The following is a 13,697-nucleotide window of genomic DNA, read 5'->3' as shown; positions in this document are numbered from 1 at the left end:
GCTGTGAAAAGGAAGTCTGAATTAAGGATCAGCAAACTACAGCACACATGCCAAATCCTGCCCACTGCCTATTCTCCTGCAGTTTTCCCGGAACACAGCCCATGCCGTCTGTGGAAGGCTGTCTCTGTGTGCTGCCAGGGTGGAATGAGCAGTCGCAGGAGAGGCCGCAACAGTTATCATCCCTCTTTTGTGGGTTCTCAGGAGACTGCTGCTGTTTTGTCGTTCTGAAACAGAGTATCAGTGTGCAGCCTGGAATCAGCTGAGAATTCACTATGGACACCAGGCTGTCCTCACACTTGCAGCAATCCTCCTGCCTATGCCCGCTAAGTGCTAAGATTACAGGTATATACCAACTATGGCCGGTTTGGGGCTAGCTCTTCACATATATGCTGATGCTGAATTGGACAAGAAGTAAACAGGAGAAGAAAAGTGGGACATTTTAACCTAGAAGGAGGCCTTCAATTTGTTTAAAACTTTATTCCTCTTTTAAGATACTTTATTGAGCAATTTCAACTAAAACAAAGTTTCTCAAACTTATATGTACTACCAAAAAGTATCTAAAATGAATGACAGAATTAGGTTTTTAATTTATCTTGATGGGTGATAACTTCAAAACCAATATGAAATTTCTGCAGTTAAATTTGAATTAAGCTTATAATTTTTGAACTCTATAGTATGAGCTGAAGAAATCAAAAGCAGAAGAGCGCCTCATTTACAGACGTCCTCAGGGGCTCAGCCTGCAAACTCAGGAAAGAACAGGGGACAGGGACACTTGAACTGTGCGAGCATACACAGAACGAAACAGCCGCTCCACTACAGTCCGCATTGTAGACCAACTCTAGATAACTGTCTTTATTTTAAAAGTCAGTACAGGAGCTGGAGGGAAGACTCGGGTTAAGTGTCACAGTATCTTGCATAGTGTTTCTAAGGTCTGTTGACAGAAGTTTCTGGTCCCACAGCTGTTCAGTCCCAAAGAAACACAGAACTTTATATTAATTATGAACTGTTTGGCCTATTAGCTCAAGGTTATTATTATTATTATTATAACAACTTAAATTAACCCATAATTCTTATCTATGTTTAATCATATGGCTTGGTACTTTTTCTCAGTAAGGCATTCTCACCTTACTTCCTGGGCTGGATGGTGACAGACTTTCTGCCTTTCCTCTTCCCAGAATTCTCTGTCTGGTTTGGCCTACTTATACTTCCGGCCTGGGTACTGGCCAATCAGTATTTTTTTAAACTAATATGAGTGATACATCTTTACAGAGTACAAGATCACTGTCCCACAGCAAAGTCACTGAGAGAACGCACAAGACAATAAGGTAGGAATCTGACAGGATCCACAGTTGTGGGTCCATTCCACCTTGACTAAAAAGGTCAGAGAGTTGGGATGAACTTCTGTTCCTTCAAAGTTATTGTCAACAGTTCAAATAACAGGTGTGGCTAATATCCAGAGCTGGTATTTCAGGTATCAAGAAGTAGATCTGTTTCTACCTCAAACAAAAGTCAAAGGATCCAATTAGGTTCCTATTCCCATAGGGAGATAGCTATGGATTCAACCCAGGGAGAGGTTTGCCTACAGAATGTTTTAGTCTAGGGTGTGAGAGCTACTTGTCTTGTTTTGGCAACAGAATGTTTAACAGAATGTGCCCTGCAATCCTTCAACTGGTCTATTAATTTCCTTGTATCATGTTAATGCAGTTTTTTATCTTATTCCTACCTTTTGGGGTTGGGGTATTTAAGCAAATGTAAATTAAATGCAGGCAACTTCAGTATTCACTGGAACTCCCTCCAGATGCTATGCTATGTTTTCTTGTATTATTTTCTCTTCCGTCTTTGTTCTCTTTACTTAATCTTCTAATCCCCATATGTTACCACCCTGGTAAATGGTCTCCTCCAACAGGAATCCCTACAAGCTGGAGGGTGAAAAGCTTTGGGTGATTCAGTTCGGGATGCTGAGCCCAGAGCACTCAAAGAAGGGGTGGGGGTGGCCTTACTGTTCTTGTTGAGGACCTGGGTTGAGTTCCCAGCACTCACATCAGGGAGTTCACACCTGGCTGTAACTCTAGTTCCAGAGGATCCAATGCCACCTGGCCTCTGTGGACATTACATGCACTTGGTGCACATAAACTCACACGAACACATAAGTACAATTAGTTTATAAATCTTAAGGGAAAAAAAAAAAGGAACAAGGCGGGTGGGTGGGGAAGGCAACAGCCTGCTGTTGGAGAACATGACCGACCAGAGTAGAGGGAGAGGAGGGACTGCTAACACATGGGAAGATACATTAAGAAAAACAGCCAGATTCTTCAATGACAAATATGAAAAGAGAAGACTAAAATGAAATCTTAACGACTAGATTACAGACTGAGAAACGGAGATGGTGGTGGTGGCGGCGCCATGAGAGAGACGTTGTGCCTCCAACAGCAAGGAGCTCCTCTAGCCACATCTTGGGTTTATAAATACCATTCTCTACTACAAAGAACCTAAAGTTTTGGCTGTTGTTACTACTGCTGTTTGGAGAAACAACTAATTCTAAGCTTGGAAAGAGCCATATCGAACAAGATGAACCTAGAATGCCTACTGCTGAAACAGAGTACTCCTGAAAGACAACAATCACATATTTAAAATAATCATGTTTACAGAAGCAAAGAGAGAATGTTGGTTCAGAACCTGGGGAGAGAAATGAGAGATAATGGCCAGAAGGTAGAAAGTCTCAATTAGACAGAAGAAAAAGATTGTATCTAATGCAGGCATGAAGAATACATTAAATAACAATTACTGTAGATTTTGAAGTTGCTAAGAGAATAAATTTCAAAGTTCTCACCACAAATACATATTTGAGCTGATAGATAATATATGTTTATTCCACACTGTATTTATAAAGCACAGCCACAGGGTAACTCTTGCAGTGTAAACCCACAACTTGTCAATTTATACATAAAAATAAACAAAAAGAAATTGTTCCAAAAAAATGACAGAAATAAAGTCAAGTTGGTGCTTCCACCTGACCTGATCAAATGTTGGATAATTTGAACATCTAAGTAACTAATTATGACCCACTGAGTAAAGTAAGAACCTGTAAATTCACATTTAAATGAACCAACAAGCTTAAAGAGTGATAAGGAATAAGAGTCTCAAAATATTTCACAAAACATTTGTTAGTTACAAAACGAAAAACAGTGACTGAAAGAGAAGATCGGTGGACAACAGCATCACTAATGAATCGCGCGGAAACTGTCGTGTGTCACAGTGAGAACATGGTGTGCTTATGTGAGCTCCTACTGAAGACTATAACCGGATTCCAGCCAAAAGTTCTAAACTAAGGACCAGTGAGTGACAACTGACTCGTAGTTCTCCAGAGTCACGGTCATAAAGGTCAAGAGAAAAGAGCAAAGACAACTACAAAAATAACGTACGGCTGTGGACTAAATCATCTTGATGTAAGGACCCCATGGGAACGACAGCACGCTGTGTCGACGTGCCAATACCGGTGCGGGATTCTGACATCTTCCTACTGTACTGTGGGGAAATGTTCTTGGCAGAACATCCTATGCGGGTGGCTGACTCTCAGATGACTCGGATGCAATGGAGCACTGTACCCCCAGCCACTGTACCCCCAGTTTTTCTATCTGCTTTAAGTCACTTTCAGAGAAAGAAAAAGTATCTAATCATGATTTTGGAAATCAAAATAAAAATGACAAAATGAAATGCAAGTGAAAAATCAGTTTTTAAATTAGAGTACAGAATAACAGATCTCAACTACAACTTAAAAAAGTAGTATTGTCAAAAAATAGGCCAGTTAAACTTTTGCAAACATCAATATTCGCTAAAACTTTATTGTGATTCTACTGTCAGTCAAGGCTGACGACCACTGCACGCACTAGGCCAGAGGCACCAGCTTCAGCAATCGTCTCTGTTAAGTCCTCCTAGACTCTGACACAGTTGATTGCTTTCTCCACCACACACTGATTTACTGGTATAATATTCAAATCACATTGTATTCAGTTATTTGTTTATAATGTTTTCATTTCACACTAACACATGTTCCTTTTCATACAGGAATGCTATCTTATTCAGTGCCGTACATTCTGTGTCCAGGGCAGGTCCTCCAGGCAATGTTGAATTAGAGGTGAGAAATATAAGGAAAGAAAAAAGAGAAAGCGGAGGAAAGGAGGAAACGGAGACCGACTTTTCCCTCAGGCGGTGCCTATGAACAGGAAGAAAGGATCTGTGAACCAGAAAGGAATGACCAGAGGGCAGTAACTTCTCATAAGTTGTTTCTTCTCAGTATCTGCCCTGAGATACCAAACCATGTTCTTCACAATTACTTACATTTAATATACTAGAAACAACTCTGTCTACTCTCTTTTTAAAAATTCAAATCTCAGGAGTGTGTGGTGGCTCATGCCTAGAATTCCAGCACACAAGTGGCAGGAAGATCACCATTCTAGGCAAGTTCAAGGCAGCCTGAGTTACATAGCAAAACCCTGTTATTATAAAGCAATGAAAGAAAAAATTGACTAAAATAAACATGATCTAAAACTAATTTTCTTCAACTGATTAGGGTGGATTTTGTCCCTCCCTGTAAGTAAAGATTCTTGACGGAAGAAGAGAACTCATCCCCCTGCCACAGATGCTGAACTCTGGAAATACCATGCTTTGCAAAGCTAGTATTTTCTGTTTTCCAGTATCAGGAACAATAAAATGTATTAATATATTACCTGGCATGAAGGCACACCCCTTTAATCCCAATACTTGGGAGGCAGAGGCAAGGAAACATCTAGGAATTCAAGGTCAGCCTGGTCTACAAAGCAAGTTTAGGCCAGCTGGAGTTACATAGTAAGACGATGGTTTTTCTTTTTATTGGTTTTTATTGAGCTCCATATTTTTCTGAGACTATGGTTTTAAAACAAAAAACAAAACCTTAATACCATCACAAACAAAAAAAAATGAACCCCAATGTGGTTACAAATGCTGATAACCCCAGTACTTCGGAGTAGAATCAGGAGGATCATGAATTTAAGGCTGATCTGAGCTATAGAGTGAGTTCAAGGCCAGCCCAGGCTACTCAGTGAAATTCCGTCTCCAAAACAAGCAAGGCTAGTAATGACTGAGCAGGTAAAGGCATGTACCCAAAAACCTGAGTTCAATCCCCAAGCCCCATGGTAGAAGGAGAGACAGGATTCCTGAAAGTTGTCCACCAATCTCCACATGTATGCACATGTGCATGCACATACACATACTCACAGGGAGAGACAAATAAATGTAAAAAACAATCTCTGTTCTTAAAAAAGCATTCTGAATAAATGAAATGAATAAAGGTACGGATATGGAAGCTACAGCACGGCAACGCTGGCTCTGACTCCCTACTGTGAAAGAGACTGACTATTTGTCCTGCAGGAAGAAGTGTTCCTCTATCAGCTTATATCTGATGTGTCAGCTTAACTGTGTGAATTTTACATGTCTTCATAACTTAAAAAGGAAACTTCATTAAAATTAATTTAACAAGAGTAAAGCAAACATCATTTAGTTATTAGTATTCAATTTAAGCTTTAATACTCTTTAACACTTACCTTATCTGCACACATTGACACTTTAATGTCTTGCTGAGATATTTCATAATGCCGGATATTAAAAACATAATTACCAGCCAATTTCAAAATATCTGCTGAGATATACTCCAATACAGCCACAATGTAGAGGGACACATGGTAGTCCACTTTGTACCCCAAAACTTCCTGTTAAAAAAAAATAATTCAATTCCAAAACAAAATCCCTGCCAAGTATCAGTTAAACACTTAACACTCCTACTTCAGAGCTGTGTGGCTTGTTAGTGAAGGGCAAGGCCCTGAATTTAAGCTTTAGCAATGAAAGAAAAAAAATCCTATCTACCACTTTTGCTCATAAACCATTTTTTGAGACAGGGTTTCCTGGTGTTGCCCTGGCTGTCCTGGAACTCACGCTGTAGACCAGGCTGGTCTCAAACTCAGAGATCTGCCTACCTCTGCCTCCTGAGTGCTGGGATAAAGCCTGTACCACCACCACCTGGTACATAAACAAAATTTTAAAAGCAGAATATCTCAATATCTGGGTACCATAAAACAGTTGTTCTCAATCTACAGTTGTGACCCCTTTGGGGTCTCCCAAGATCATTGGAAAACACAGACTTTTACATTACGATTCATAACTAGCAAAATTACAGTTATGCAGTAACAACAAAATAATTTTATGGTTGGGGTCACCAACATGACGAACTGTATTAAAGCTCACAGTATTAGGAAGGTTGATAAATGCCGCTATAGAATATAAAATTAACAGTTGATCCTAGTATTATAGATCTTATAAAAATAGATATAATCTAACAAGTCTTTTATTTCATCAAACAATAGCAGGTGATTCTAATAGGAACTCTTGACCTATATTTATTTTATTTCATAGAATATATTCTGATCATTGTTTCCTATCCCTCATGTCCTCCCAGGTCCCTCCCACCCATCTAATACCAAGTCTCCTTTCTCCTTCTGGTTAGTAAACAAACAGTAAAATAAAACAAAACAAATTTAAAAAACAGAACTTTAAAGGCATGAAATGCACAAAAAAAGCCATAAAAATACAAAATCAGAAAACATACTATACAAACAAAAGACAAAAAAATAAAAAAATGTTCAGCTAAATTTTACTGACAGCTTCTTAACAGCTGATTGAAACCCCTGAGACAAATACCATCTTTCTGCAAGGACCCTGCTTTAAAACAATCAAAAACATTATATTTTAATCACTGTAGCCCCTTTCAGGAGAGTGTCTATGTCAGGGAGGGAGGGTGTCGCCTCTACCTGCAGGCAGCTCTATGGAGCATTTTCTTGATTATTGAGTGACAGAGAAGGGCCTGGCCCTATGTGGGTAGTGCTACTCCTGGGCAGATGGTCCTGGTTTATAGTAAAACAAAACAAAACAAAACAAAAACCCAGGTTGAGGAAGCTGTGGAGAACAGGCCAGTGAGCGGCATTCTGCCATAGCTTCTGTTTGAAGCTTCTGCCTTGGCTTCCTTAGCGATGGACCACAAAGCATGAGCTAAAATAAAGTCTTCTCCTCGAGTTGTTTCTGTTTGTGGTGTTTCTCAGTAAGAGAACAGACTAGAATGAGGGCTATTGAAACTTCTACTAAAAGGTCTTCAAATCTACATACACCAAACATATTCTATAGATTATTCTCCAGTGTCCTTTTCCAAAGTATACAGGATGATTTAAAAACACTCAGAGCCCTTTGCTATTACACTTTGAGAATCAAGGCCAGCTACACTGGAATTAACAGGAGGTAGTAGTGTCACTGAAGACACCACAAAATGCCACAATGCATTATTACTATCAACTCTGTGTGTGTGGAGGGGGAGAATATGAGCCATGGATTTCATTAGGGTACATTTATTTTTATTTCATTCTTCTCTTTGGGGGTGGGTGGACAGCATGCTAGAGATTCAACTGAGGGTATCACTCACACAAAGCATATTACTTATATACACCCCTACTCCCTGTTTTTATTTTATACACATACTATAATGTCTATAATACATATACAAACAGATTGTTAATATATATTATATATGTCTTTTATATACATATAATTTAAAATATTATTCATTATGAAGAATTCCCCCAGTGTCTAATCTTTTATTACCTTCAAGGAAGGATGGATTTTGTCCACAGGTAGTAAAAGAGGATTTCTTCGTTTACGTTTCTCAATGGCAGACTGGGCATCAGCAATTGCCCATTTATCAATAGGGTGTGGAAAAGTCTTTTGGACTCGTTCCTGTTCAGATCACAGAGGGCATTCAGAATCAGCAGAAGTGTTTATAAATAGGAAACTCATATAAAACTCAATCAGTCTCTTTAATACAGAAAGCAGCAGGGAATAGTAAGTTCTGATCCCAGGAAAGAAGAAAACGCTTTTTGTTTTTAAAAAAGTCCCTAGCCATGGTGGAAAACCTATAATCCCAGCCCTGAGAAGGCAGAGACAGGAAGACCATGAGTTCAAAGCCAGCCTGGGCTACACAGTGAGTTGAGGCCAGTCCAAGCTACACAATGAGACCCTGCGACAAAATTCTATCATATAATTTTGTCACATAAATTTTTTAAGTTTATCATGCAAGAAAGTGGACAGAATAGTTCAATAGACTGTATGTGTAACATGTGAACAGTCTGCCTGTGTAACATGTGAACAGATTGCCTGGGAGTGGGGAGAGAGGGGAGAGGAGGAGGAGAAGAGGAGGAGAGGAGGAGAAGCGGAGGGGAGAGAGGGAGGGGAGAGGAGAACTTGAGGGAATGGGATGGTTGAGATGGAGGAAGGACAGAGATGAGAGGAAGGAGAGAGATATCTTGATTGAGGGAGCCATTACAGGGTTAGCAGAAACCAGTCTCTAGAGAAATTCCCAGGAATCTAAAAGGATGACCCCACCTAGGACTCTGGGCAATAGAGGAGAGGGGGCCTGATCTTGACTTGCCCTGTAGTCAGACTGATGATTATCTTATATCACCATAGAGCCTTCATCCAGCAACTGGTGGAGGCAGAGGCAGAGACCCACATCTGAGCACTGCACGGAGCTTCCAAAGTCCAGTTGAAGAGTGGAAGGAGTGAGAATATGAGCAAGAAGGTCAAGACCATGACCCCATAATGGGGACACCCACTGAAACAGTTTGCCTGAGCTAACGGGAGCTCACCAACTCTAGTCAGACTGGGAAGGAATAAGCATAGGACCAAACTAGTTCCTCTGAATAGGGTTGACAGTTGCATGGCTGTGGCAGACTGAAGGGCCACTAGCAGTGACACCAGGATTTATCCCGACTGCATGTACTGGCTTTTTGGAACCCATTCTCTTTGGATGTATACCTTGCTCAGCCTAGATATAGTAGGGAGGGCCTTGGACCTTCTACAAGGCAATGTGCCTTACTCTCTCTGAGAACTGGATGGGGGTGGGGTGGGAGGGTGTGTAGAGGGAATGAGAGGAGGGGAGGGAGTGGGAACTTGGATTGGTATTTTTTTTTTAAAATCTAATAAATTAAAAAAGAAAGAAAGAAAAGAAACCAAGTTCTTTGCACCAGAGTATGGGAAAGATGACATAAAGGCATGTAGGGAACTGGTCAGAAGCTCCCCACTGCAGGATCAGAGTAGAGAGGTTTTCACTCATTTAAAAGACTTGGCTTTGAGCCTCCAGGTGCCCTACACAGTGCTCTGGGAAAGTGCTTTTCAGTTTCAGTTGCTCAGACACCCAGAGGCTGCTGCTGCTGTGGTCATACACAACCTGGCTATAGCTCAAGCCTGTGGCAGACCATGGTCTTGTACACACAGTACTGGTTTTGCAGGCATGCAGAATACAAGAGTGATGAGGGTCATATAGGGTTCCACCCAGATTTCAAAGCAAGCAATGCGTGACAGGGTTAGGATTCCTGCAGGAGGCTCCTGGGAAGGCTATGTATGAAGCTGTAAGAAAGTATAAATTGCAATGGAGATACCAGGATGTTGAAGATACCAGGTATGTGGAATATAGACTGAGGTAGGCTTCAGAGAAAAAGCCTCATCAGCTATAAATGACAAGGCCCCAGGAGTGGAGCTGCCCCAAGCCTGTTGGACCTCACATCTTAACACACTCTGGAGGCTGGACATGTTCTTACCACAGCTACTGCCGTGATTCAGTCTCACTTTGGTCCTATCATGCTTTCCTGCGCCCCTCTTCCCCCTGTGGAATGAGCCTGTTCACCCTGTGCCACTGCATATTGGGAGTAATTTTCTTTTTGATTTTACTGAGGGTCACAACTAAGATTGCTTTGATCTTACTGGAAACTCTGAATTTACGCTTACGAACAACGTTAGAACTGTTAAGAATCTTGGAACCTCTGGAGACAGACAAGAAGCATTTGTATTATGAGACAGCAATGAGCCTTTGGGCCAGGGGGAAAGTTATGGTTTGAATGTGAAATATGCTTTACTTGAAATATGCTGAAATGCTTGTTGTTATTTTGGGAGGATCCGTGAGCTCTAGAAAGTAGGACAAGCTGGAGAAAGTATGTCAAAAACTGGACGTATGCTTTCGAAGCTTATTCCTGGTTCCCCAGTCACCCCATACTCTGTCTACTGTGAGGAGGGAAGACTTCTTTTTCCCTGCTCCATTCCCACTACCGTGATCCGCTTCAACACAAGGACTCAAGCAGTTATGTACTGAATCCTCTGAAACTGTGAGTTGAAATAAATCCTTCATCCTTTAAGCTATCCTCTCACAGGTATTCTGATGATAGTTATGAAAAAGTAGCCAAAGAAAACACTTTATTATGGATAGAAAGTTGAGCTCTTTGTAACTGTTAGCTATTACTGCTTGTTTAAATTTAACTGCTTGGCTGTGTGTGTATCATCTATGAAGATGTACTTTTATTCTCCATAGCTAAGAGTACAGCTACTGGGCCATATGTTAGACATAGAAGTAACTTTGGTAGAAACTGCCAAACAATTTTGCACAGTTGTTATAGCATTTATACTCCCACTTGTAACATAAAATTCTAGGCAGTTTTCATATTTGCCTGTATATAGTATAACCAGCCCCTTTTTTAGTTTTTGACTTTTGGTGGTGTTAAAGTTCATTATGATTTGAGTTTCTATTTTTCAGGTGGCCTCTGAGCTTTAGCAATTTTTCAAGTGCTTATAGACAATTAGAATATTTTTCTTTTTGAGTTTCTATTCAAGAATTTTGCAAATCTGGGGAGGAATATAGGTTTTTTTGTTGTTGGTTTGGTTTGGTTTTTGAGACAGAGTTTCTCTTTGTAGCCCTGGCTGTCCTGTAACTCACAGAGATCTCCCTACCTACCTCTGCCTCCTGAGTACTGGGATTAAAGATAGGTGTCTTTTCCCCCTCATCTGTGACTTGTAACATTTTGTATGTAAAGTTCAGGCTAATCTCAAATTAGAGATTCTTTGCTCCCGGCCTGTGAGTGTTGAGATTATAGGCAACCTGGTTAATACCTTTTTATTTTCTTAACTTTAATCTTCAATAGTCACTGTGTTTTCAGTCATTGCTAAAACAGTATTTGCTTAATTCCAAATTATGATACTATTTTTCAGCATTTTCTCCTACAAACTTCATAATTTATTTTTATATGTGAGGTTATGATTCCTTTAGTTAATTTTTGTCTGTCATAGGAGACGAGTTGCAAGGTTTTCCCCTCCATTTATCCACACATTTTTTCTTTCAATTTTTTTTTTTTGTGGGGGGACAGGGGCTCAGGACAGGGTTTCTTTGTGTAGCCCTGACTAGCCTGGAACTCACTTTGTAGACTATGCTGGCTTTGAACTCACAAAGATCTGCCTGCTTCGGCCTCCCAAGTGCTGGGATTAAAGGTGTGTGCCACCCTCCACCTAGCAACTTTCCTTTATATTTCTTGAAAATGAACTGGCCATATATATCACATGTAATTTCAGTGGTTTTAGTTTCCATAGAAATTTAGAATGACAAAGATTCAGAAATTAATTTCATGGGTTCTTTATGAAATGATGTAATTTTTACCTCTACATCTTGAACAGTCCTTGGTTGAGCCATGCACAATTTATTAAGCAGCTGAAAAATCAGTTCTTCAATATAATAAAGGGACTCTTCATTAGCTGAGAGGGTGGGATGTACTTGTTCCTGAACCTTGAAAAGAGAAATTCTCAGTTAAGGTACTGGCAAATTAATATGAAATGAGCAAATTCAATGAGAATTCTACATATAGTTACTACTTTACTAAAATGGTTATATACCAACATAAATATTTTTAATACCAAAAATGTAAGGGTAGCTTGAGAGATGGCTAAGCAATGAAGACTACCTGCTGCTCTAGCGGAAGACAACAGTTAGATTCCAAGCACCCACATGGCCACTCACAACTGCCTGTAACTCCAGACTCAGGGGACCCATATGTCCTCATCTGACCTCCGTGGGCATTGCAAGCATGTGGTGCACAGATATATGAAGCCAAAACACCCATACACATAAATTTTTTAAAAAAATTAAATAAAAACCACTATTTGTTGGTCTGTGTTCCTTTTTCTTAACTGTTTTTTAAAGATTTTTAAATTCTGGGAATCTATAAAAAGTCAGTGGACCCTCTACTTCCTACTATTAAAAAAAATGTGTTCAAGGCTGGGAAGACAGCTGTCAATCAAGTGCCTATCTTGCATATATAAGGCACTAAGTTCCATCCCCACAACCCGAGTAAAAGCTGGGCGTGATGGTACATGCCTATAATCAGAGCACGGGTTAGGTGACGCTCGCTAGGTCACTTGAGCTGGCCAATCAGCCTAGTCTACTTGGTGAGTTTCAGGCCAGAGAGAGATCCTGCCTCAAAAAGCAAGGTGAGGATTGATGCCTGAGGCTGACCTCTGGCCTCCACATGCACACACCAGCACCCAGACACACCCACACCAATACATGCACCCACAAAAATAAACATACTCATGCAGTCACTCAAACATCCCCACACAAATGAATGAACACACATGACAAAGCATACTCCCGAAAATATTTTTTGTGTTTCTTTTTATCTTAATCATTTTTTTTTTGCTTTATAAATACCATTCAAAATTTCCACCTTCCTCCCCTCCTCCCATTTCCCTCCTACTCCCTAACTCCCCTCCTCCCTCCCCCTCCAGTCCAAAGAGAGGGCAGGGTCCAAGGCCCTCCCCCCTCCATTCAGGCCTAGGAAGGTGTGCATCCAAACAGACTAGGATCCCAAAAAGCTAATAAAAATATTATACATAATATTTTAGAGGAATCATAGCTATCTTTAATCTACCTAAAATATCTACTAGAAGATTGTGAAAACTAGGTCCTGAGTCCCAGTAATGGACAGAGATACTTCTGAAAAACCCTACTAGAGACAGTCTGAAGTAGGGCATGCTCAGTATTCATGTGCCCCTAACTGCAACTACTCAGTTACAATTTCTTTGAGCTCTTACAATTTTCCTAAAGTTAGAGCCTGGTAATTCACCCTAATAATGCAGTGTGACTGGATACGAGAAGCACAGTAACAGTTACACCTGAACATCGCAAACAGCTGCTGAAAAAACTGAACGGTGCTCTCACTTTTTATGCCGAGCACTAAAAAGGATGTCAGTTCTATCAACACACGGAACATAACAGAAACCTGAAATAGCCTCACAATTATTTCTGAAAACTGGTTCAGTAACTGGAAAGCCTTTCCACAAAGAAATCAGAATGAGATAATTTGGTTATCAAAGTTTAGCATGAAATTTTCCCTTACACAGAGTAGACCACTCCTGATAATTATCAAGGCATTAAACAATGTATTTTCCTCTCCTACCCTCTAAGTCTGTGGGATTGGCGGTGAAGCTCCTTCTTTCACTCCGACATTAATATTTGTGTCTTCTTTTTTGAGAAATATCTCAGAGAGCTACTAACTTTACTAATCTTGTCAGGGACCAACTCCTGACTTTCTTCTATTTCTGCCTTATCTGTATTCTGCATTTTAGCTCTGCTGATTTCTTAAGACGGCCACTTTGCCGTTGTTTTTCACCTTTTCTGACATATACACTGTCTATAAAAATCTACCTTTGTGAACACTAAGATTTTTAATAAATTTTCATAATCAAAGTAATTACTAATTTCTAATATACTTTAGAATCCAGAATTCATAAACATAAGGGATTTTTTT

At 40.1% G+C, this 13,697-nt stretch overlaps 1 protein-coding gene across 2 annotated transcripts in view; it reads right to left on the bottom strand.

Annotated features, from left to right (window-relative positions):
* The window catches only part of Sos2 (SOS Ras/Rho guanine nucleotide exchange factor 2), a 97,860-nt gene that overhangs the window by 63,603 nt on the left and 20,560 nt on the right, over positions 1-13,697 (bottom strand). For both annotated transcript variants that reach the window (XM_085697579.2, XM_085697578.2), the window contains exons 2-4: positions 11,552-11,677; positions 7,681-7,812; positions 5,580-5,744 (exon numbers count right to left, since the gene is read on the bottom strand). In XM_085697579.2, coding sequence (XP_085553705.1) covers positions 5,580-5,744; positions 7,681-7,812; positions 11,552-11,677 — 423 coding nt within the window. The remainder of the gene's footprint in view (positions 1-5,579; positions 5,745-7,680; positions 7,813-11,551; positions 11,678-13,697) is intronic.

Source organism: Myodes glareolus, chromosome 11 (assembly GCF_982192425.1).
Source record: "Myodes glareolus chromosome 11, mMyoGla1.1, whole genome shotgun sequence".
Classification (NCBI taxonomy): domain Eukaryota; kingdom Metazoa; phylum Chordata; class Mammalia; order Rodentia; family Cricetidae; genus Myodes; species Myodes glareolus.
This window is presented reverse-complemented; position numbering and strand designations above follow the sequence as displayed.